The sequence below is a fragment of the Mastigoproctus giganteus genome, chromosome 13, assembly GCF_048544385.1.
Source record: "Mastigoproctus giganteus isolate SK-2022 chromosome 13, ASM4854438v1, whole genome shotgun sequence".
NCBI lineage: Eukaryota > Metazoa > Arthropoda > Arachnida > Uropygi > Thelyphonidae > Mastigoproctus > Mastigoproctus giganteus.
In genome coordinates, this window is record NC_143587.1 from 156,730,565 (window position 1) to 156,758,037 (window position 27,473).

The 27,473-nt window shown below is 36.1% G+C and overlaps 1 protein-coding gene across 1 annotated transcript in view; it reads right to left on the reverse strand.

The window, feature by feature from the left end:
- LOC150076546 (serine/threonine-protein kinase unc-51-like) overlaps window positions 1-27,473 on the reverse strand; it is a 462,846-nt gene that overhangs the window by 127,764 nt on the left and 307,609 nt on the right. Inside the window, exon 18 of the mRNA XM_090387194.1 lies at window positions 4,673-4,912. Coding sequence (XP_090243320.1) covers window positions 4,673-4,912 — 240 coding nt within the window. The remainder of the gene's footprint in view (window positions 1-4,672; window positions 4,913-27,473) is intronic.

Below are 27,473 nucleotides of genomic sequence, written 5' to 3' on the forward strand. Positions count from 1 at the left end.
AATAAAATCACATACTCTAATTCTTTTAGAAAACAGGACATGGCAAACTCTACGTACACATAAAATAAAATAAGCACAAAGAACAATGAACTCTAAAATTAATTTTAGGTTTCTCTAAAATCTAAACAAGGCTGAAATTGTAATAAGATCGGAAGAAAATAATTGTGCAACGAACAATAAGCTGCAATCTGAAACTGAAACACGGTAAGCTATGTCGATCACTACTGATCTTTGGGACAATATGTGCACTAATTACTCTGTGTGAACTGATGACTATCTGACCTAGAATCTAAATAATTAGCTACTGAGAGCCATTTAAGAGCCCTTCATCCTCTGCAAAGATTTAGCAGTGCAGGCCCAAAGCATTTAGGCACCCTGGGCGGAAAGACGTTTATACGCCTCTCTCCATTCACAGGTAATGAAATGCATAAGGAATTTTAATTGAATTTATTTTTAAGATATGAAACTGCAATAATGTAATGAACTGTGATTGAACAACATACTACTTTCAAGGCTATATCATATCTTATCCATTATTTAGTTGATGATCAGAATGAGATTATAAAAATATCAGTAATATTATAATAACATACTCTAATACATACACTGATGAGCTAAAAAAATATTATGACCAGCCAGTCGTTATGCAAATCGAAGCAACTGCAGTTGAACTATGGTGCGTGCACAGGTCGGGACATGGTATAAAAAAACACCTGACACCGAGCTCCATTAATCAGTGTTACTCTTGTTCTACAGATGGGAAAGGCAGTGGACTTAAGCGAGTTTGACAAAGTTCAAATTGTAATGGCCAGACGACTGGGTCAGAGCATATCTGAAATGGCACGGCTGGTGGGTTGCTCACGGTCAGCTGTGGTTAGTACCTACCGAAAGTGGTCCGAGAAGGGGATAACCCACGAACCGCCAGCAAGGTGTTGGATGACCACGGCTCAACGGGAAGCGAGGTGAGTGAAGGCTCTCCCAGATGGTACAGGGCAAAACTGTGGTGCAACTTGCCAGTAATTGGAATGCTGGTGACGGGAGTAATGTGTCACAACACACAGTACATTGAACCCTGCTGAAAATGGGGCTACATAGCCGCAAGCTGCTCCGAGTGCCTATGCTAACTACGGTTCACTGGCGACAGCACCTACAATGGGCATGCGAGCATCGAAACTGGACCTTCAGTGATTGGAAGAAGGTCGTCAGGTCCGATGAATCACTTTTCCTGTTGCACCATGGACAGCTGGGTATGTGTGCATCATTTACCTGGGGAAGTGATGGCACCTGGATGCACTGTGGGACAAAAACAAGCCAGTGATGGTGGTGTCATGCTTTGGGCGATGTTCTGCTGGGATACCCTGGGTCCAGTCACCCATGTGATGGGCACTCTGACATCTATCACCTACCTAAACATCATTGTTGACCGAGTACACGGTTTCACGACAACGGTCTTTCCCTCTGGGGGTGCCTTCTTTCAGCAGGATACTGTGCCATGCCACACAGTCCGGATTGTTCGAGACTGGTTCGCGGAACACGAGGAAGATTTCCAGGTATTGCCCTGCCCTCCAAATTCCCCAGACATCAATCCCATCGAGCATCTGTGGTTTGTGTTGGAACAGCAATCCCGATCTGCGGTGTCTCCAACCACGGACCTTACAGGAGTTAAAAAGATCTGCCGGTTACGTGATGGTACCAGATACCACAAGACACATTTAGAAATCTTGTAGCATCCATGCCTCGCTGGGTTCAAGCTGTTTTGACAGCACGTAGAGGATCAACATCATATTAGGTAGGTGGTCATAATGTTTTGGGCTCATCGGTGTACAATCTAATTAATTCCAACAAGAGAATACACATTTCAATACACTTATTAAAGCTATCAATTATTATAATCATCGATCTCATAATTTACATGAACAATATTTTAATATAACACAATAGAAACATTAATTAGTCTTTCCATTAATTAATGCTTTAATCAAATGAAATCAATAACATTTCTCTTAATGTATCTTCTTTCTAGATTTCATTTTGGCAAAGTTATTAATAATTTATGATAAATCCAATTTTGCTACTGTGTCATTTTCGATAGATAAAATTGCCAGCGAATTCAACCTTGTCTCTGTCTTGGATGATTGCCTGTATGTTTTAATTATCCTTAGTTTACTGAAACTTCTCTCACCACTTGCCACAGTTATAGGAATGGTTAGCATAATTCGCAATTCAATCCATAAGTTTGCTAGCATACCTTGCATCTTGTTTGAATTTATAAACTTTAAAATACCCAAAGTATTATTAGGTACAGTTTCAGGCAAGTACCACCAATGCCTCAATTTCTTGGCATAACTCTTCACCATTTACATCACATTCAAGTTTTATTTAAAGTTTTTTGAACCTTTTAATAATTCATCATGGCCCACGTCTTTTTTGATATACAAAAAAACCCCAATTATCATAGAGCTCTTCCATTTGTTGAAATAGTTCTGTCAGGAACATGACTGCATTGTCTAATATCACATTAAAAACGCTGTTTTGAAATTGTTTTTCTTCGCTTTCTTGTAGTGATTGGCCATTAAAATGATTAAGTTGGATGAATCTTGTAGTGATTGGCCATTAAAATGATTAAGTTGGATGAATCGGATATTTTTAAATTCACATTTCACATCTAATTTTTCTGCCAAACATTTTATTGATCCCAAAGCTTCTACATAACCAGTTTCTGTATACCTTTAGAAATTCTGTACAGTTCTTTATAAGCATGGCTGTAGTGCCTACGTCCATGTCAGGGCCCTGCACTGATTTGCTTACAATATTGGTTTTAAATAAAATATCATTCTACATGCAAAGGGTATTCAAAAAGCTAAAATCTTCAATTTTTACTATTAGAGATTCAACTTCAGATACATCAATGGATTCAGCGTTTGGGCGGTTTTTGCCCAACTCAGCTAAGGAGTTCATTAATTCTAAAATTTCATTTTTAATAGCTTTAACGCTATCAACTCTATCCCCGATTACTAAATTTAAAGAATGACATCCACAAGGCATAACAAAAATGCTCGAGTTGTGCTTTAAAATTCTAGCCTGAATTGTTTCTGAGAGTGGACAGAAAGTCCACTCTCAGAAACAATTATTGTTTCTGAGAGTGGACCTATTGTTTCTGAGAGTGGACCTAGTGTTTCTGAGAGAGCACCTATTGTTTCTGAGAGTGGACAGAAAGAAAATGTTATTGTATTTTGATTTCATCAATATCTACAAATCTGATTGTTAACAAAAGCTGTTCAATGTAACTGACTTCCATACTGCAATCAGCTATTATGCCAAAGTACTTTGCTTTCCTTGCTGACTTCAGTATATTTTCCAAAGTAGAATTTCCTATTCCTATAACACGGCATGCCCGCTCATGGGTTAACTTTTAGATGATGAATCACCAAAATTCAGCACCCGGGCAAGATTTAGTCAGAGAATCCACTGCTATTATATGGCTGCAAAATTTCACGCACTTTCATTCCACAAAAAGAATTGCAGCAAAATACAATATTTAAGTACAGTGATTTGATTTTTCATAACCACATGTATTTAGACCTGGTGAGTGAGTGAGTGAGTGAGTGAGTGAGTGAGTGAGTGAGTGAGTGAGTGAGTGAGTGAGTGAGTGAGTGAGTGAGTGAGTGAGTGAGTGAGTGAGTGAGTGAGTGAGTGAGTGAGTGAGTGAGTGAGTGAGTGAGTGAGTGAGTGAGTGAGTGAGTGAGTGAGTGAGTGAGTGAGTGAGTGAGTGAGTGAGTGAGTGAGTGAGTGAGTGAGTGAGTGAGTGAGTGAGTGAGTGAGTGAGTGAGTGAGTGAGTGAGTGAGTGAGTGAGTGAGTGAGTGAGTGAGTGAGTGAGTGAGTGAGTGAGTGAGTGAGTGAGTGAGTGAGTGAGTGAGTGAGTGAGTGAGTGAGTGAGTGAGTGAGTGAGTGAGTGAGTGAGTGAGTGAGTGAGTGAGTGAGTGAGTGAGTGAGTGAGTGAGTGAGTGAGTGAGTGAGTGAGTGAGTGAGTGAGTGAGTGAGTGAGTGAGTGAGTGAGTGAGTGAGTGAGTGAGTGAGTGAGTGAGTGAGTGAGTGAGTGAGTGAGTGAGTGAGTGAGTGAGTGAGTGAGTGAGTGAGTGAGTGAGTGAGTGAGTGCGTGCGTGCGTGCGTGCGTGCGTGCGTGCGTGCGTGCGTGCGTGCGTGCGTGCGTGCGTGCGTGCGTGCGTGCGTGCGTGCGTGCGTGCGTGCGTGCGTGCGTGCGTGCGTGCGTGCGTGCGTGAGTGAGTGAGTCAGTCAGTCAGTCAGTGAGTGAGTGAGTGAGTGAGTTAACAATTTCAATCGTAGCCAGAATCTGAAACCAAACAAAGACATAATTTATAGAATTTGAAAGTATTTCTATAATATATACAGAAACCATGAAAATCAATGTGGGATTCCTTCCCACATGCAAAGTAAAACCAAAAATACTCAAAAAATAACCAAACTCTTGAGCAATTATGTAATAATATTGAAAAATCAACATTAACTTTTATTATACAGTGCTATTATTGAGAGAGATCAGATGGTGAAATTTTCTTTAAAATGGTATTCAAGTATTTGTAATCTTGTATTTTTCTAATCAAAGATGAGAATTAATATAAATTGGTTCAAGATCAATAAGTAATTTCTCACCAGGCCACAGGTCCTTGGAATGTATCTCTGGTAAGGTTACAGTTCGAGCTCCAAAAGCTATCCTTAAAGGAGAGGCAGCAGCATTTACATTCCTATAGTCTAAACCTCTAAGTGTGGCCAAAGACGGTTCTGTATGGCACCTAAATGTTGATAGTTCTCCTTGAGGAGATGCCAAGATAGGTGAAAGGGGATTAACTGTTCCTGAAAATGGCAAATAACTTGAAACAGGTGCTGAATTTCCTGCAAGACAAAAAAATAATAATAATAAAATAATAAATATATTACACATAGACAATACAGGAATGAATGCAAATACAAGTCCATAAAGGTACAAGATAAAAGTACATTGAGAAATAGATCTGCAGATTTGTACCACATTATTTAAAAAATATATAATATATATATATATATATATATATATATATATATATATATATATATATTAATAGTTATATTAGTGATAAAAGGAAAGCAAGAAATAAAGCAAAGCAAGAAAGTTAAAAGACAATAACTAATATTTATGGGTTAATGCAGTTGCAAGCAATCATGCAATACACCCACAATGTCTATAGAATATCATTAGAAAAAGTAAATCAATCCAATAATAAGAATACCATCAAGGACTTAAGAAAACGCAAAAAAAAAAAAAAAAAAAAAAAAATATTATTATCGCTTTTTACCGACAATCTAGATGACTTCAACTGGGGCCAACCACCCAGAATGAAGGCAAAAAACGACAAGAAGTTCTCTGTTTCTGTGATGATCAATATATGCTAAGTAATTTAAATCTAAACCAAATATAAACCAGTATAGGCCGAACATAAATCGAATATAAATAAATCGAATGAAGATAATTAATTAAGAAAAATTTTGAAATATTAGAATCAAAGGTAAGAAATATAAGTAAAATATAAATGTAAGCATATATTAATCATCGTTGACCCGACAGAGAACGTAATTTGAGGATTAAAACAAGATTAAATATATAATACATACTACATTTGACCGTATCTAGGACATAATGTAATAGTCGTCAAAATAATATGTGGTGCCCCCTATGTGATGGATACGGTAAAAATAAATAATTAAATTAAATTAACGCAAAGAGAAACATGCAGATAGTAAGAAGAAAAACTAAAGGAGTAGGAAAAATAGAACCTGAACTCCACAAAGGCGAAAAATAGTGGTATAGATAAGAAATAGTTTCTCCTACGTCCTCGGATTGCCCTAATAATTTCGGAGAAATAAAAATAAAGAGTGTAGGACAGCTTAAAGGCATTACAAGATATAAGTTGTGGCTCGGGTATGCCCGGGATCGCAAACCCGTTCCTATAGTAGGACCCTGAGCTGAATTTGCATGTTATCTCAGCGTGAATTTAAGTAAATTTAAATGAAATTAACTATATGTATTAAAAAAAAAAAAAAAAAAAAAAATGATACACTGTAATTTGCAAGCCAGTGGGTACAAGTTTTCTACGCCGTAAGACACCAAGAATGCAAAGTGTATCCTATTTACATATATACATGGCACTAAATATAACGATTTTATTGAAAATTATATTGAAACGATAGGTTCAGAAAACAAATTTTTGAAATTAATTATGCTAATTGCTTTCCTGAAGTGATATTTCAGGTAAGCGATAGGGAAATTATTATTAATCAACTTGCCGTACAACGCTGTTAAGCCTGTTGAACAATTTTTATTACTATTGCAGATATAAGCAATCCTTAAACATTGCGATAAAATTATATTAGCATGCACCGATTTTGATACATTTGATTTCCAGTTTGTAAGGCTGACTACGTTAAAATTAAATGCATCTCTTTTATTATATACGTTTACGTCTATTTTATTATTATGTAATATTTCTATATGAAGATCCAAGTAATTTGCTATAGTATCGGAACTATTAGTTTTTTCCAACACAAGCTCCCCTGGATATAATCCACTGTAATCCTGGACAAAATGTGGACAATTAAAAACACATATCATCTACGTATCTGTATATAAGTAGGTTATCTTGAAATTCTCTTTCTGTATAATACAGATAAAGGTTTGCGATTATGCTTGATGCTGGACTTCCCATAGGGGTGCCAGTGACTTGCAAATATAACGATGTTCCGTCATATACATAGTTATTAAAGATGCATAATTTTATTAGAGAATTCCAATAGGTTAAATCAACCTTTATAGCATTTTTATTTTCTAAATATAGTTTCTGGAGGACGACTTCTAAGTTATTAAGGTTAATGCTCGTAAATAGACTGTTAAAGTCAAAAGTTTGTATTTGATGAATATTATTATTTTTTAGAGCATTTATAATAGGTAAGTTATTATTTATTATAATAGTTTTATTTAAGTTATTTAATATACTTTTAAGTAACTTTTCTAACGTTTTTCCGGGAAATTTAGCATAACTATCTCTACATGATGTTATGAATCTAAAAGCAATTGGTGTTTTGTGAAATTTGGGTATGCAATATATAAACGGATATTTTAGGTTATTATACTTTAACTCTAATTTTTTATGCAATGCAATTAATTTTTTGATTATTATATTAGAAGAAGATGTTATCTGTTTATATGTACGGCTAGACTGTAGTTCATTTTTTATAATATCTATATAATATGATTTACATATGATTGTATAATTGCAAGCAGCTTTGTCAACGGGAGTTATTATAAAATGTTCATGTATATCTTTGAGCTGCCTATTTATTAATTTGGTATTATATAGATTATCCTGTACGAATTTCAATTGATTATATTTATTAGATATGATATTAAGCATTGTAAATAACCACATGTGATAAGCTTCAACCGGTATATTATGTTTGTATGCTGATCTTATGCAGTATTTTAGTAAATCTAGATATAACAATTTTTTAAAATTAGATTTATTAATAGGTGGATTAGGTCGAAATTTAAAACCCAGTGATAAAATATCTCTAAGTTCGGGATATGGGATTATATCTAAATTGCCGGTTATAATGTGATTATGGTTAGGATCCACGTATCTATGAAATGAAGGTTTGTGACAAACACATGTATCCTGTCCGATGTTAATATTGTGAAGGTTTGTAGCTATTGTTTTATAGTTACACGCTTTAAGACCAAATGGTTTAGAATATCTAAATCTGATATTAATATGTAAGTTATTAATAGGCAGCAAGTCATTACGTAAATTAATAGTTTTATGTATATCTAAATCATCCATCATTTTATTTTGAAAGTATAAGATGAGGACAGAGTTTTCAGGCTGCTTGCTAACATTCAAAATATTAATTCTGAATTTAAAAATATCCAATATAATGTGCATAAGGTGGGAGGATGCAAAGACGTAATCATAACAAGACGTAAAATTCACAACACACTTTTCAGTATTAAACTTAGTGTACTCAAAGCACTATATAGAAAAACCAATGATTACGTCTTTGCATCCTCCCACCTTATGCACATTATATTGGATATTTTTAAATTCAGAATTAATATTTTGAATGTTAGCAAGCAGCCTGAAAACTCTGTCCTCATCTTATACTTTCAAAATAAAATGATGGATGATTTAGATATACATAAAACTATTAATTTACGTAATGACTTGCTGCCTATTAATAACTTACATATTAATATCAGATTTAGATATTCTAAACCATTTGGTCTTAAAGCGTGTAACTATAAAACAATAGCTACAAACCTTCACAATATTAACATCGGACAGGATACATGTGTTTGTCACAAACCTTCATTTCATATATACGGGGATCCTAACCATAATCACATTATAACCGGCAATTTAGATATAATCCCATATCCCGAACTTAGAGATATTTTATCACTGGGTTTTAAATTTCGACCTAATCCACCTATTAATAAATCTAATTTTAAAAAATTGTTATATCTAGATTTACTAAAATACTGCATAAGATCAGCATACAAACATAATATACCGGTTGAAGCTTATCACATGTGGTTATTTACAATGCTTAATATCATATCTAATAAATATAATCAATTGAAATTCGTACAGGATAATCTATATAATACCAAATTAATAAATAGGCAGCTCAAAGATATACATGAACATTTTATAATAACTCCCGTTGACAAAGCTGCTTGCAATTATGCAATCATATGTAAATCATATTATATAGATATTATAAAAAATGAACTACAGTCTAGCCGTACATATAAACAGATAACATCTTCTTCTAATATAATAATCAAAAAATTAATTGCATTGCATAAAAAATTAAAGTTAAAGTATAATAACCTAAAATATCCGTTTATATATTGCATACCCAAATTTCACAAAACACCAATTGCTTTTAGATTCATAACATCATGTAGAGATAGTTATGCTAAATTTCCCGGAAAAACGTTAGAAAAGTTACTTAAAAGTATATTAAATAACTTAAATAAAACTATTATAATAAATAATAACTTACCTATTATAAATGCTCTAAAAAATAATAATATTCATCAAATACAAACTTTTGACTTTAACAGTCTATTTACGAGCATTAACCTTAATAACTTAGAAGTCGTCCTCCAGAAACTATATTTAGAAAATAAAAATGCTATAAAGGTTGATTTAACCTATTGGAATTCTCTAATAAAATTATGCATCTTTAATAACTATGTATATGACGGAACATCGTTATATTTGCAAGTCACTGGCACCCCTATGGGAAGTCCAGCATCAAGCATAATCGCAAACCTTTATCTGTATTATACAGAAAGAGAATTTCAAGATAACCTACTTATATACAGATACGTAGATGATATGTGTTTTTAATTGTCCACATTTTGTCCAGGATTACAGTGGATTATATCCAGGGGAGCTTGTGTTGGAAAAAACTAATAGTTCCGATACTATAGCAAATTACTTGGATCTTCATATAGAAATATTACATAATAATAAAATAGACGTAAACGTACATAATAAAAGAGATGCATTTAATTTTAACGTAGTCAGCCTTACAAACTGGAAATCAAATGTATCAAAATCAGTGCATGCTAATATAATTTTATCGCAATGTTTAAGGATTGCTTATATCTGCAATAGTAATAAAAATTGTTCAACAGGCTTAACAGCGTTGTACGGCAAGTTGATTAATAATAATTTCCCTATCGCTTACCTGAAATATCACTTCAGGAAAGCAATTAGCATAATTAATTTCAAAAATTTGTTTTCTGAACCTATCGTTTCAATATAATTTTCAATAAAATCGTTATATTTAGTGCCATGTATATATGTAAATAGGATACACTTTGCATTCTTGGTGTCTTACGGCGTAGAAAACTTGTACCCACCGGCTTGCAAATTACAGTGTATCATTTTTTTTTTTTTTTTTTTTAATACATATAGTTAATTTCATTTAAATTTACTTAAATTCAGGCTGAGATAACATGCAAATTCAGCTCAGGGTCCTACTATAGGAACGGGTTTGCGATCCCGGGCATACCCGAGCCACAACTTATATCTTGTAATGCCTTTAAGCTGTCCTACACTCTTTATTTTTATTTCTCCGAAATTATTAGGGCAATCCGAGGACGTAGGAGAAACTATTTCTTATCTATACCACTATTTTTCGCCTTTGTGGAGTTCAGGTTCTATTTTTCCTACTCCTTTAGTTTTTCTTCTTACTATCTGCATGTTTCTCTTTGCGTTAATTTAATTTAATTATTTATTTTTACCGTATCCATCACATAGGGGGCACCACATATTATTTTGACGACTATTACATTATGTCCTAGATACGGTCAAATGTAGTATGTATTATATATTTAATCTTGTTTTAATCCTCAAATTACGTTCTCTGTCGGGTCAACGATGATTAATATATGCTTACATTTATATTTTACTTATATTTCTTACCTTTGATTCTAATATTTCAAAATTTTTCTTAATTAATTATCTTCATTCGATTTATTTATATTCGATTTATGTTCGGCCTATACTGGTTTATATTTGGTTTAGATTTAAATTACTTAGCATATATTGATCATCACAGAAACAGAGAACTTCTTGTCGTTTTTTGCCTTCATTCTGGGTGGTTGGCCCCAGTTGAAGTCATCTAGATTGTCGGTAAAAAGCGATAATAATATTTTTTTTTTTTTTTTTTTTTTTTGCGTTTTCTTAAGTCCTTGATGGTATTCTTATTATTGGATTGATTTACTTTTCCTAATGATATTCTATATATATATACACACATATATATACACAAGGTATGCCAATAAAGTTCCTGGACTGGTGTTGCAGTCATGTTGAACAAGTTTAAAAATAAATGAAAGTGATGCAAAAAAAGAAGTAATATAAAAAAATTTTTTTTAAAGTCAATTCCTACTTAGGTCAACAAAGAAAAATTTTATTTTAGTTACTTTTTATTGAATAATTACAATAATATAAATATGTATATACATATGACAGAATCACAATATTAAGTGGCAAAATAGAAAGCGAATTTCCTTGCAATTTTCCATTTTCCTTTCTATATATGGTGTTGGACTATTATTTTTATTCACATGTTTCATTTTATTAATTTAATTAATTAATACTAAAATTAATTAATTAAATTTAATTAATATTTGAAAAAACTATATTAACATCAATTGTCATCCCCTACAAGTTTAAAAAAATGTATTTGAACTTGAGTGGATGAATAACAAAAATTTCTCAAAAATTATTGATTTTCGGAAGAATTGAAATCACATTCTTCACCTTCACGTGAAAAATACTGAAATCCTTGCATTTTACCGATTGAGCTACTGCCTGTTGATTTCAATTTTATTCCTAAATTTATATCCTGCTAAATATCTTATATAAGAGAAATTTTTTTCTCCATATAAAACTGAAATTAATTAATTAAATTTAATTAATGAATTAATATTTGAAAAAACTGTATTAACATCAAGTGTCATCCACTACAAGTTTAAAAAAATTTATTTGAACTTGAGTGGATGAATAAAAAGTATTTTATTAACGATTGAAAATTTGAACAAGATATATAAATATATATAGGGAGAATAGTAGTAGGAATTGAATAAATAAATGAAAGTGAAAAGTTAAAACTGCCTCCACAGATGGTGATACAGATATTTCGAATAGGCTGAAAAAGTTGCAAGTAACAACCATTTTCGTTAGTAGTGCTAATGTTTGCATGATTTTGCAATGAAGGAATGAACAAAAATCAAACTTTACTTTAAACTGGGAAAATCTCAAAAATGGATGAACTGTTAAGCCATACCAGTGTGCATTTGATAGTATAATTGATTCAAAGGTGAATATCAACATTTCACCTTTGAATGGTTAAAGAATTGGACATCCATTAACCCCCTGAAATGAGGATAGAATTGCAAAAGTTCGGGAAATTGTGGCAAGAGATCATCATTTCAGCCTCTGAGTGATGGCTGAGGAGTGGATATGAACAAAGATGATTCATCAAATGCTGCATGCAGATTTAGGGAAAAGGAAGGTCTGAGCAAAACTTCTGCTATACTGCATCATCATTTTTTGCTATACTGCAAAAAAAGTGTCATCAAGTGACACTTTTTTTGGTTCTGACAATTACGACTGTCTTGACAAATAAGGGCTTCATCCTTACTTGTCAAGACAGTTCTAATTTCCTTAATTGTATTGTCATTGGAGATGAGTGCTGGGTGTTTCAGTACAATCCAGAGATGAAGCATAAGGGCTTACAGTGGACTTTAAAGCCATCACCAAGGCCCAAAATGTTTTGCTTACAGAAATCCAGGATCAAGATGCTGATCAAGTTTTGACAAACAAGATGTGATTCACACAATTTGTTTGTGAGAGAGAGAGAGAGAGAGAGAGAGTCAATGCTGCATTCTATTTAATTTATTGATTTTATTAATTTAAAATATCATGCCCCAAATTAGAGCAGCAAAACAACAGGCACAAAGTGGCAGAAGTGCTGTGACTAGGGGAAGAACTGAGGGGAGCGATTCACCAACGCATCAGAGCCTAAAAAAATGTGCGGCTTGTGAAATGTTTGCCGAACTCTCAGGAACGGAACATGATATTGCCATGGGGGATGTCTCTGTGTGTGCGCAATGTAAGCAGTGTAAGGAAAGATTGTGCAAGGCTCAAGGGGTAGAATTTTTTTCAGCCTGGACTGTACTTGTTAACAGGAGAGATTGCTTCTACAGGGATGGGATACACTTAAATAGAAAGGGTGCAAGAATATTTGCTGATGCTATCGAGGCAGTGTTAGGTGGGTCGGAAAACTGCTAGCTTGGGGGGAGACAAAGACCAATAGATTGACAGTAGCCACTGGCAGAGGTGAAAGAGATTCTTGCACTGCTTCTATTAGAATGAGCAGAAGCCTGGAAAACAAGATGCATGGTATTTCAGAGACTGCTGGGAGCCATTGCGGTACAAGTAAACACATGGGTTGTGTTAGGGTAGCTAAGAATAGAAACAGGTGCAGGTATACTTGCGTGTACACCAATGCTAGGAATTTAGTAAATAAATTTGATGAATTTGAGGTATTGCTCAAAACATCAAAGGCAGATATTGTTGGGATATCAGAGACGTGGTGTCACACAGATATAAGGGATGCAGAACTGCAATTTGGGGAGTACAACATCTACAGAAAGGATAGACAGGATAGGAAGGGGGGAGGGGTTATGCTATTAGTTAAGAAACACATAAAAACCAAGGAAGTGAAGCCAGTCGACATCGCCGGACAGTGCAGTGTTGAGTCAGTTTGGTGTGACATAAGCATTGGGAGATCAAAATTGAGAGTAGGAGTGTGCTATAGGCCTAATGACTCTGATGAGTATAATAAGGAACTGTACAGGGAAATAGACAGGGCCAGTAAATCAGAGAGTCTTATAATGGGAGATTTTAATTTCCCAGATATTGACTGGAATTTGGGGGCTGGTTACTCACACACTAGCAGGGCTTTTGTGGGTTTATTGGATGATTGTTTTCTACATCAGCATGTTCGGGAGGCAACTAGAGGGAGGAATACTCTTGATTTGATTATCACCAGTGATTCTTCATGCATTAAGAATCTGCAGATAAATGAACCACTAGGTGGCAGTGATCACAGTGTGCTGAAGTGGGATTTACTCAAAGAGGTAACTACCATTAGGGGTAAAGGGAAGGGTTATTGCTTCCGTAAAGGCGACTACGATGGACTGAGACAGTATTTAAATTCTATACAGTGGGACCAACTGATGATGTTACCAACAGCAAATTCAAAATGGGAAGCATTCAAAGAACTTATCTTGGAAGCTACTAGGCTTTACATACCAACTAAGAAATATTGTTCAAGGTTTAGGCCAAAATGGATGTCAGATGAACTAATGAGGCATATGGCAGAGAAGAAAAATGCATGGGATACTTACAAATTAACACATGACACAGAAGCCTATGATAGATACAAGTTGATATGCAACCAAGTTACAAAGGAGGTTAGGCAGGCGAAGGCAGATTACGAGAAATCCTTGGCAAGGGATGCAAAGAAAAACAGCAAAGAGTTCTTTACTTATGTTAACTCTAGAAGGAAGGGGATGAATCAGATTGGTCCACTTGATATTGATGGGTCAACTGTTGATGATCCTGCTCAGGTAGCTAACAAACTAAATGAATATTTTGCATCGACATTCACACATGAGGAGTTATTCAGCAAGGGGAATGCCAGAGGTGTATTCAACTCTAGCAGTAAGCTACAGAATCTGGAAATAACTGGGAGTAAAGTGGAGGAGAAACTGTTGAAGATAAACACAAGAAAGGCACCCGGGGTGGATGGGATCTATCCAGTTATATTAAAGGAGGCAGCAAAGGAAGTAAGCAAACCCTTAGCCATAATTATGAGAGCTTCCTTGGACTCAGGGGAGGTACCCATAGACTGGAAATATGCAAATGTGACCCTAATATACAAAGGAGGATCAAAGGCTGACACAAGTAATTATAGACCGGTGAGCTTAACTTCTGTTCCAGGAAAATTAATGGAGGCACTAGTTAAAGAAGCACTGCAGGATCATTTAGACAAGACTTCAGTTATAGCTCAGACACAGCATGGTTTTGTTAAGGGGAAGTCTTGCCTGACCAACTTGATTGGATATTATGATGCAGTCACAAAAGAACTGGATGCAGGGAATAACTTTGATATTATATACTTGGATCTTAGAAAGGCTTTTGATACTGTTGCACATGGAAGACTGCTACACAAATTGGAGCAGTGTGACACTGGAGGCAAATTGCTGCTATGGATAAAGGGGTGGTTGAGGGGGAGAAGACAGAGAGTGGTAATCAATGGACACTGCTCATCGTGGACTAATGTTATTAGTGGAGTCCCTCAGAGCTCAGTGTTGGGTCCATTATTGTTTTCTTCATTTATAAATGATATTGATGATGGTATATCAAGCTTAATGTCCAAGTTTGCAGATGATACAAAGGTTGGCAGGGTTGTCAAGGACACTACTGACACTATGCTGCTGCAACAGGATCTGGAAAGGTTGAGCAGATGGGCTGAGAGGTGGCAAATGAAGTTTAACATTGACAAATGTAATGTACTACACATGGGAAACAGCAACCCCAGAGCAACGTATCAACTCTGTGGTACTACACTGACAGTGGTAGAGAATGAAAGGGACTTGGGGGTGGTTGTGCAGGCAGATATGAAGTTCTCTGAGCAGTGCAGACGGGCTGCAAGAGTAGCTCATGGAGTATTGTCAATGATATACAGGAATTTTTCCAGCAGGGATAAGGAGGTGATTATTCCATTGTATAAGGCAATGGTCAGGCCACACCTAGAGTACTGTATACAGGTCTGGAGGCCTCATTTCAAGAAGGATGTAGAGCTGCTGGAACGAGTACAGAGAAGGGCAACAAGATTAGTGAATGGAACAAAGGGGTGCTCTTACGAAGAAAGGCTTAAGTTTTGCAAATTACAGTGTCTGGAGACTAGGCACCAGCGAGGTGATCTGATAGAGGTGTATAAGGCCTTGAATGGTTTAAGCATGCTCAATGCTGATGGGATTCTTCCTCTAGCTCAGAAAAATCACCTGAGAGGGCATAAATTCAAATTGAGGAAAGACAGATGTAGGATAGACGTGAGGAAATTTGCCTTTAGCCAGCGGGTGGTTGGTTGGTGGAACAGACTTCCATCCCTTGTGGTGGAGGTTGATAGCCTAAATAAGTTTAAGGCTCAGCTGGACAGGTATTTTGAACGAACAGAGGGGTGAAGTGGAAGTGGGTTTTTTTTTTTTTTTTTTTGGCTGATGCTGCATAAGCTTGCTTTCTTGCATCAAATGCCTCTACTAATGCTAAATCTCATATACGCCCATAACAACTCAGCGTTGTTATGGGCCTATATGAGAGTTTGAAGGACAGGGTAGATGCCCTCGAAAGATCTAAATTGAGGGGCCCATCAAGCTCTCAGCTGCCCACATCAACGCCAGAGCTTGCACTTGGTCATCACACAACACAGTGGCAACCCCCAAAGCAGAATGCGCTGGTCCCATAGGAACTAGTAGTTGTTGGTGACTCTATTGATGACTCAGGGAAACGGGAAACATGCTTTGTAAAAAGGATGGGTGGAAGAGGACCAGGGTACGTCTGCCAGGGGCAAAGGTTGATGACGTTGTAGAGCGGATATCATTTTTTAAGGGCACAAAAGGTGATATAGTTGTACACATTGACACTAATGATATTAAGAGTAGGAGACCGGCAGAATTACTTAACAAGTACAGGTCACTGTTGAACAAAAGCTGACAATTAGGGTTGAATTTTAAAGTGCCTGCAATTCTGCCCAGACACGATAGAAGGAAGTATATGATGAGAGCCTTGTCGATCAATTCGGCCCTGGAAAGAATGTGCAAGGCTCAAGGGGTAGAATTTTTTTCATCCTGGACTGTACTTGTTAACAGGAGAGACTGCTTCTATAGGGATGGAATACACTCAAATAGAAAGGGTGCAAGAATATTTGCTAATGCTATCGAGGCAGTGTTAGGTGGGTCGGAAAACTGATAGCTTGGGGGGATACAAGGAATAATAGTTTAACAGTAGCCGTAGGCAGAGGTAAAGGTGATTCTTGCACAACTTCTATTAGAATAAGTAGCGACCTGGAGCATGGGGTGTTGGGGGTTTCAGGGACGGATGGGAGTCATCCTGAAATAGGTGGGTATATGGGATGTGTTAGGGTAACTAGGAATAGGAGTAGGAGCTTGTATGCTTGCATGTATACTAATGCTAGAAGTATAGTAAATAAATTTGATGAATTTGAAGTGTTGGTCAAGACATCAAAGGCGGATATTGTTGGGATAGCAGAGACGTGGTGTCACACAGATATAAGGAATGCTGAATTGGAATTTGGGGAGTACAATGTGTACAGAAAGGATAGACAGGATAGAATTAAGAAAAACATAAAATCAAAAGAAGTGCATCCAGTTGATACTGATAAACAGTGCACTGTTGAGTCAGTTTGGTGTGACATAAGCACTGCGAAAGCAAAAATTAGAGTAGGAGTGTGTTATAGGCCTAATGACTCGAATGAGTACAATGAACAATTGTACAGAGAAATAGAGTGGGCTAGTAAATCGGAATGTCTTATAATGGGGGATTTTAACTTCCCAGATATTGACTGGAACTTGTGGGTTGGACACTCACACACTAGTCAGATGTTTGTTGATTTATTGGATGACTCTTTTCTGCAGCAGCATGTTCGAGAAGCAACCAGAGAAAGTAATACTCTTGATCTGGTTATCAGCAGTGATCATTCGTGTATTAAGAATTTGCAGATAAAGGAACCACTAGGTGGCAGTGATCACAGTGTACTGATGTGGGATTTACTTAAAGATTTAATTACCATCAGGGGTAAAGGAAAGGGTTTTTGCCTCCGTAAAAGTGAGTACAGTGGTCTCCGACAGTTTTTAAATTCTGTACAGTGGGATCAACTGACGATGTTACCAACAGTAAATTCTAAGTGGGAATTCAAGGAATTAATCGTGGATGCTACTAAAAGTTTCATACCTATTAAGAAATATTGTTCAAGGTTTAGGCCTAAATGGTTGTCAAATGAACTAATGAGACTCGTAACAGAGAAGAAAAATGCATGGGATGCATATAAATTATCAAGCGACTCAGAAGCCTATGGCAGATATAAGCTAGTCTGTAATCAGGTCACAAAGGAGGTTCGGCAGGCGAAGGCAGATTACGAGAAATCCTTGACAAATGATGCTAAGAAAAACAGCAAGGATTTCTTTACTAATATAAACTCTAAAAGGTAGGGGATGAATCTGATTGGTCCACTTGATATCGATGGTTCGACTGTTGATGATCCTGCTCAGATAGCAAACAAACTGAATGAGTATTTTGCATCTACATTCACACATGAGGAGTTATTAAGGTTTGAAAATGCCACAAGGTTATCAAATTGTAGCAGGGTGCTTAATGATTTTGTAATAACTGAGAGCAAAGTGGAGGAGAAATTGTTGAAGTTAAACATAAGAAAGGCATCTGGGGTGGATGGGATCTATCCAGTTATATTAAAGGAGGTGGCAACGCAACTAAGCAAACCCTTAGCCATAATTATGAGAGCATCCTTGGACTCAGGGGAGGTCCCCACAGACTGGAGATTGCAAATGTATCCCCAATTCACAAAGGGGGATTGAAGGGTGACACGAGTAATTACAGACCAGTTAGTTTAACTTCTGTTCCAGGTAAAATAATGGAGTCACTGGTTAAAGATGCATTGCAGGATCATCTAGACAAGACTGCAGCAATAATTCAGACACAGCATGGGTTTGTTAAGGGAAAGTCTTGTCTGACAAATTTGATAGGATATTATGATGTGGTTACAAAGGAACTGGATGCAAAACATAATTTTGATATCATATATTTGGATTTCAGGAAAGTTTTTGACACTGTTGCGCATGGAAGACTATTGTACAAATTGGAGCAGAATGGTATTAAGGGTAAGTTGCTACAATCGATAAAAGGACGGTTTAGTGGGAGAAGACAGAGGGTGGTAATCAATGGGTGCTGCTCTTTGTGGACTAATGTTATTAGTGGAGTCCCACAGGGTTCGGTGTTAGGTCCACTGTTGTTTTGTATATTTATCAATGATATTGATGAAGGTATATCAGGCTTAATGTCGAAGTTTGCAGATGATACAAAGGTTGGCAGGGTTGTTAATGACAGTAATGGCAGTGTGCTACTGCAACAGGATCTAGATAATTTGGGCAGATGAGCTAAGAAGTGGCAATTGAATTTTAACCTTGACAAATGCAAAGTACTGCATATGGGTAGAAGTAACCCCCAGAGAAACGTACCAACTGTGTGATACTACACTAAAGGTGGTAGAAAATGAAAAAGACCTGGGAGTAATTGTGCAGTCAGATATGAAGTTTTCTGAGCAATGCAGACAGGCTGCTAGTGCAGGTCATGGGGTTTGGTCAATGATATATAGGAATTTTGCTAGCAGGGAGAAGGAGGTGATTGCCCTCTGTATAAGGCGATGGTTAGGCCATGCCTCGAGTACTGTGTACAGGTCTGGAGGCCTCATTTTAGGAAGGATGTAGATTTACTTGAGCGTGTACAGAGAAGGGCAACAAGATTGGTGTGGGGAATGAAGGGATCCTCTTACCAAGAGAGGCTTAAGTTCTGCAAATTGCAGTGGCTGGAGACTAGGCACCTGCACGGTGATCTGATTGAGGTATATAAGGCCTTGAATGGGTTGAGCATGCTGAATTCTGATGGGATCCTTCCACTTTTCAGATTACAAACCTAAGGGGGCATAAATTCAAATTAAGAAAAGACAGATGTAGAATAGATGTGCGGAAATTTGCCTTTAGCCCGCAGGTGGTTAATTGCTGGAACACAAATTTCCTTCTGTCGTTGTGGAATTTGACAGGTTAAATAAATTTAAGGAGGAACTGGACAGGCATTTGGAGGGAATGGTGTGATTTTTTTTTTTTTTTTGGCTGATGCTGCATAAGCTGATACACTTGCTTTCTTGCATCACATGCCACTACTACTACTACAGGTACTTCAAAGACTATTGAAGAGCATTTCACAGGTGAGCCCACAATTTTGAGTGAAAGACAGCTGGTTCTTGTTGGACAATGCCCTCATGCATTCTGCACTTGTGAAGACATTTCTGATGAAACATGGCTTTGTACAGTTCAACCATCCACCCTACTCTCCTAACCTGGCAACAGCTGACTTCTTCCTCTTTCCCAAGCTGGAAACTGTCAACAAAGAAAAGAGATTTCAGGACTTTACGTCCGCAGGATTTGAAGACATTAACCTTCACATTTTTCACAGTATCTGTATAAAAAAGCAAAGAAAATATCCATAAAATATATGTTTTTAGACTCTATTAGTAATGAAGAGATTCTACACTTTACATAGGCAAAATGTTTCACTTCATGTTCCTAAAAGTAGATGAATTATAAATAAATCATTTATGGTCCACGAGAAAAATGTTTCAATCTGTGGCAGAATTCCCGATAGACTTAGCAGGAGCATAGCTCTGGAAGAGCTACAGTTTATGAATACCTTCTTTTAATTGAACAGTGCAGTTGTGTTGTTAATGCTTAGTTAGAACAAGTAAAGAAAAATAGGTGAGTCTCAACAAAAATTATTGTGGTCCATTTTGATTTACATACACGCATGCATGTACTCTCAATTTCAGATCAAGAAGGAGAAGAACTCTTCATTGTATATAAAAGCATCAGACTATGAAAAAATTCACTAATAGAACAAGACAGTGTATAGCATCATGTTAGTTCGTTGTAAATCACCAAAGTATGTGAAATGGCATCGTTTTTAAGAACTAACATGATACTATGCTCTAATCTGCATGATTAGCAAATTTTCGAAATCTGAGGCTTTTAGCCCTAAAACCCTTTTTTAGTCTATAGTGGCATTTTAAAAATAGAATAAAAATTAAGTATGTGTCTGTTGTTTGTTTGTTATTTGGTTTTTAGGAGCATCAGCAACTAAGGCCGTATTGCTCTGGGAATATGTGGTAGTCATTCCCTGACCTTTCTGCACCCTCTGTATTTGGTGGTCACAGGCTCGAACCCCGGTCTAATCAAGAAGCCTGTGCTGCGCACTGCTGCTCCTGCCCACCTGGCGATGGAGGTGCCATATGTGTCTGAAGACAAATTCTAAATTTAATAAAGTTATGAGGCCAAGGCCAAAAAAGGAATATATACGTGTAAGAGGATAAGTTACTTATATCCTCCTGCCCATATATATTCCTTTTTTGGCCTTGGCTTCATAAATTTATTAAATTTACTAAATGCATTATAAAAGTTTTAATTCTTTGTTTTACCCTTATTTTTTGGCATGTACTTTGGGTCAAAAATGGAGATTTTGTATTGTCATCTCTTTGTACAAATCTTGTTGGTTGACTCTTAATAATGACAGTGGAGTGTGTTATATGACAATATACTTTTCTATTTTTATTTGTATTTTTTAAATGTATATTATTACTATTTATTTTTTTTTTTAAGTGAAAGTGATTTCTATCTTTCCTTTACTTTTTTCCAATAAGATTTGTAAAACACAGCTACTAGGCTCAGTAGCTTCTACATTGTAACTATATTTAAAAGAATAAGAGATTACCTCAATCTTTTGCGTAAAATGCTTCCGGTCGATGCTCTCTAAATGTAAACAAATAAAATAAAATAAACAGATAAAAAGATATTAATGAATTCTCTCACTCGTAGAGACATGACCGATCTGATGCACAACAGAATCGAAAGCTAAAGCCCCAACCTGACCCCGAAGCACATCGTCAGAATAATTAAAATAATTGAAATAGTTAAAGTCGGGAAAACCGTATACAAGAATAAATAATTAAAATCCCGATTATAAAATTTGGATAAACACATTGACATACAAATTAAACAAAATTCACTGTATTTTCCCTCCTTAAGCAAACAACGCTGTTCGACTATTTGTCTTGATCACAGATCGGATATAACGCAAAGTGTGTGTTAAGTTCTTAAATGGAGAGATTATTTGTATTAGTGCATGCATAAAAAAAGACCAGAAATCCGAAATTAGGTAAGGAAGGCACACGTTGATAGAATTTGAGAATTTCAGTGAAGCTTCATTTCAAGGGTCTCAGTGATAAATAATTTTATGTAATTATGTTGTACGTTTAAGATTTCCGCTTCATTAAAAATGAATACGTCACTCACTGATGGCACGAAATGCCAATTTCAATGCATTTGTGATGTGTGGACCAAAGCAGCATGTAGTTTCACGTGCAAGCTGAGAGCACACAGAGTCGACCCTTGATATGATGAATCGCACTGACCGTAACAAATGGCAGAGATGTGGGAAACCCCTGGTGTCATCAGACAATTAACACACTTGACCACAAGAAATATTGTATACAAGATCATGTACTTGTATCGAGAGAGAGAAGGAAGAACTGTGTGATTTCTCAATATATTATGGAGCTTCTGCAGAGGCCTGGCTACAATTATGAATTCTGTATCTTTAAAGAGTTTATTGAGTTGCCTATACCATTGTTTGATGTATGGAATATAAATAAAATATTTTTTTATTGGTTTCATTAATAGGTATCATATTTTCTGACTTATTTTTAGCTTGTAATCTGATATCCTTAATAATGGAAAGTGGATAGCCCCTATTTAAAAACCTATTGGTTAGTATATCAATTTCTAAGTTTAAGGTGGGTTCAGAAGTAGAAGACTTTAACAACATTCATATGAAACTACATTTTACATTGAAAGAAGAACATATAGAAACAAAAGCTCTAAATTTCTTAAATTTCACTCTTACACAAGATATGCAAAAAGTACAATTTAGCATCTACCAAAAACCCACCAATACGAGGGATGTATTAGTATTAGTTACGGCCGCATGGTGCAAGAAAGCCTATGGCTTATAATAATAAATAAATAAATAACTAATTAATAATTAAAAAAAAAAAAAAAAAAAAGGAAATTAAACCTATCATCCTAGGCGCTTCCCTTACCCAAAAGTACCATCCAGATGACCTTTGAATTTCCCCAAACAGTCGGCCTCTACCACCCATGAAGGCAACTTATTCCAGTAATTTATAACTCGCTGGCTAAAATAAAACTTCCTGCAGTCCAATCTAAACATTTCCCCCCCGTAACCTGAATTTATGTCCCCTAGTTCTAGCATCATTTACAATCTTGAAAATTTCGTCCTCATTCATTTTACTGATGCCTCTCAGAGCCTTAAACACCTCAATCAAATCTCCTCTAAGGTGTCTAGTTTCCAAACCCTGCAACCCGCATATTCGAAGTCTTTCTTCATAAGGACGCCCTTTTGACGATCTCACCAGGCGAGTTACCCGTCTTTGCACCCTTTCAAGACGCTCGATGTCTTTCTTCAGGTGCGGTCTCCATACTTGAACACAGTATTCCAAGTGTGGTCTAACATAAGCCTTATATAATGAGATTATCACATCCCTATCTCTACTTGCAAAAGTTCGATAGATCATTGATAGGACACCATGGGCCTTCCTTGCAACCTGTTTACAATGCTCAGAGAATTTCATGTCTGACCGTATCGTAACACCCAAGTCCCTTTCCTCCAGTACTGGATTTAGTTGAACTCCACCAAGAGAATAAGTTTTTTTGGGATTACTGTTTCCCAGGTGTAATACCTTACACTTTGTTGGATTAAAGCATAGCTGCCATTTTTCTGACCATTCCTGAAGTTTATCTAGGTCTCTCTGAAGAAGCTCAGCTTGACAGTGATCATTAACTACTCTACCAATTTTAATATCATCTGCAAATTTAGACATCACGCCCTCCATCCCTTCATCAATGTCGTTTATGAAAATTAAAAACAACAGTGGTCCTAATACTGATCCTTGGGGAACCCCACTTCTTACATCAACCCAATCTGAGGAATAGCCATTTATCACAACCCTCTGCCTCCTGCCCTGAAGCCATCCTTCTAAGGATTTTCCCAGTGATTCAAACCTGTTCCAGCTTATAAAGCAACCGCTCATGTGGGACTGAGTCAAAAGCTTTGCTGAAATCTAAATAAACAATGTCGAAATTATTCCCTAAATCCAGCTCGTGAGTGACTCTTTCGAAATAGCGAACCAGATTTGTTAAACATGATTTTCCCTTTACAAAACCATGCTGAGTATCTTTGAGAATTTCAATTTGATCCAAATGATCCTGAATTCCACCCTTGATCATTGCCTCCATGATTTTCCCTACTACTGAAGTCAGACTGACAGGTCGATAATTTCCAACTTCACTTTTAGAGCCACCCTTATGTATGGAAGATACATTTGCAGTTTTCCAATCCAAGGGAATCCCCCCAGAGTCTAGTGATGCTCGCATAATTAGCCTCAATGGTTCAATGCACTCGCTTGCCGCCTCCCTTAAGATTATAGGGTATATTCCATCAACTCCAGGAGCCTTACTGGTTTGTAGGCTCGAAAGTTTTTTCATTAAATAATCTTGCGAAATTTCAATATCATTAATTACATATTTTTTAACTTCGCTCCCACAATTTCCCATTGCAGATGTTCCTGCACTACAGAAGTTATCATCCCTCGACTTATAAAAGGTCCATAATATTTAACCAGTTCCTTAACACTCACAAATATTCAACTTCTGAACCCACCTTAGACTTAGAAATTGATATACCAACCAATAGGTTTTTAAATAGGGGCTATCCACTTTCCATTATTAAGGATATCAGATTACAAGCTAAAAATAAGTCAGAAAATACGATACCCAGTGCTTTTTTTGGGACGGTAAGCAATGGTATGGCGTATCGGCACCTTTATAACAGTGACGTGTGACATTTGGATGCATTGCACTTCGAAATTTGTAATACTGAATTCCGTAAATTTTTTTCACATGTTTACCTACTATTCAAATAAGCTTAAAATTATTTAACTAAATTTGCATTTTTTACTGTCTATTGTTAAGATGTTTACTATATAAAACTGTATAACCATTTTTATAATTCTAAATTACTCAGTTGGACCTCTGTTTAACGAAGTCCTTTTATTGTGAATTATTTTGAATTCCCCTTGGAAGTTACATTTAAAATAGTTTTCGTTGAGCGAAGCAAATTTTCATTAAGCGAACAGATTAAGAGAGAATTAACTCGGTATGCACTGTTCGCATTTAGGCAATTAGTGCTGCTGCATGAATTAAGAGAGCTAAAGGGATTACCATTCTACAACTTGGTGGTACCTGGCAAAACCTATACGACTACCTGTCCCACATACGGATAAGTCGTGCTGGTCAAGAGTGAGCAGTTAAAGGTTTATTCCCAATGGGCTCTGGCCCACCTTCTACTGTAGCATTGTCCAACCTTTTCCCGTACAGTGGCCATATTCAAAAAAATTAAAAGTTAGATTTCTTTAGTGTGCTACATTTTCCATATCTTGTTGCATGTAAAATTAAAATTGAAAATATTCAAAACTTTTATTAAGTACAATACAATTATAATACAAATTATTTTTACTTGTGATATTATTTTTTACTTATTTTATTCACATTTTACTTATTTTTTTATATACTTGAATAATAAATTTATGCTTAATAAACTCTGTTAATATACTTAATTTGTTGTTCTTATTCTAAAAACATTACTACTAAAGTAACAATATCAGGAAAAAAAAATTTTAGAGTAAAAATTTAAAAATTTTAGAGTAAAAAAAAAAAATTTAATCATATCCTTTTAATTTTCAGTTTTTCCTGATAGCAAAGAATCAGTACCGGCACCTATTTTTTTTTCAAAAAGAGCACTGACGATACCTATTAATGAAACCAATAAAAAATACTTTATTTCTATTCCGTACATTGAACAATGGTATAGGCAACACAAACTCTTTAAAGATACAGAATTCAAAATTATAGCCAGGCCTATGCAGAAGCTACATAATATATTGAGAAATCACACAGTTCTTCCTTCTCTCTCTTCGATACAAGTAAATGATTGTGTATACAGTATTTCTTGTGGTCAGTGAGTTTCATCATATCAAGGGTTGACCATGTGTACTCTTGCTTACGCATGAAACAACACGCTGCTTCATTCTGCACATCACACGCGAACACATTGGAATTGGAATTTCATGCAGTCAATAAAGGTATTCCTTTTTAATGAAGTGGAAATCTTAAACATACAACATAATTACATAAAATTATTTATCGCCGAGACCCTTGAAATGAAGCTTCACTCAAATTCTTTCAACATGCTTCCTTACCTAATTTCAGATTTCTGGTCTTTTTTACACATGCGCTAATACAAATAATCTTTCCATTTAAGAACTTAAACACACACACACACACACACACACACACACACACACACACACACACACACACACACACACACACACACACACACACACACACACACACACCGTGTTATTTCCGACCTGTGATCAAGACAAACAGTCGAAAAGCATTATCTGCTTAAGGAGGAAAATACAGTGAATTCTGTTTAATTTGTATGTCAATGTGTTTATCCAAATTTTAAAATCATGATTTTAATTATTTATCCTCGTATATTGTTTTCCGACTTTTAACTATTCTGACAGAATGTCTTCTCGCACTCATGGTTTTTCCTGATCCCCCTTTGTGAATTTGGGTTCATTTGCATATCTCCAGTCTGTGGGGACCTCCCCTGAGTCTAAGGATGCTCTCATAATTATGGCTAAGGGTTTGCGTAGTTGCTTTGCTGCCTCCTTTAATATAACTGGATAGATCCCATCCACCCCAGGTGCCTTTCTTATGTTTAACTTCAACAATTTCTCCTCCACTTTGCTCTCAGTTATTACAGAATCATTAAGCACCCTGCAGCAATTTGATAACCTTCTGCCATTTTCAAACCTTAATAACTCCTCATGTGTGAATGTAGAAGCAAAATACTCATTCAGTTTGTTTGCTATCTGAGCAGGATCATCAACAGTCGAACCTATCAAGTGGACCAATCAGATTCATCCCCTTCCTTTTAGAGTTTATATAAGTAAAGAAATCCTTGCTGTTTTTCTTAGCATCCTTTGCCAAAGATTTCTCGTAATCTGGCTTCTGCTGCCTAACCTCCTTTGTGACCTGATTACAGACTAGCTTATATCTGCCATAGGCTTCTGAGTCACTTGATAATTTATATGCATCCCATGCATTTTTTTTCCTTCTCTGTCGCGAGTCTCATTAGTTCATTTGACAACCATTTAGGCCTAAACCTTGAACAATATTTCTTAATAGGTATGAAACTTTTAGTAGCTTCCACGATTAATTCCTTCAATGCTTCCCACTTAGAAATTGTTGTTGGTAACATCATCAGTTGGTCCCACTGTACAGAATTTAAAAACCGTCTGAGACCACTGTACTCACCTTTACAGAAGAAAAAAACCCTTTCCATTACCCCTGATGGTAATTATATCTTTAAGTAAATCCCACATCAGTACACTGTGATCACTGCCAACTGGTGGTTCCTTTATCTGCAAATGCTTAATACACGAATGACCACTGCTGATAACCAAATAAGTTCGAGAGGCAACCCTCTCTGGTTAGAGGGTTGCCTCTCGAACATGCTGCTGCAGAAAACAATCATCCAATAAATCCACAAAAGTCTTATTAGTGTGTGTGTGACCAACCCACATGTTCCAGTCAATATCTGGGAAGTTAAAATCACCCATTACAAGACATTCTGATTTATTAGCCCACTCTATTTCTCTGTACAACTGTTCATTGTACTCATTCGAGTCATTAGGCCTATAACACACTCCTACTCTTATTTTTTCTTTCGCAGTGCTTATGTCACACCAAACT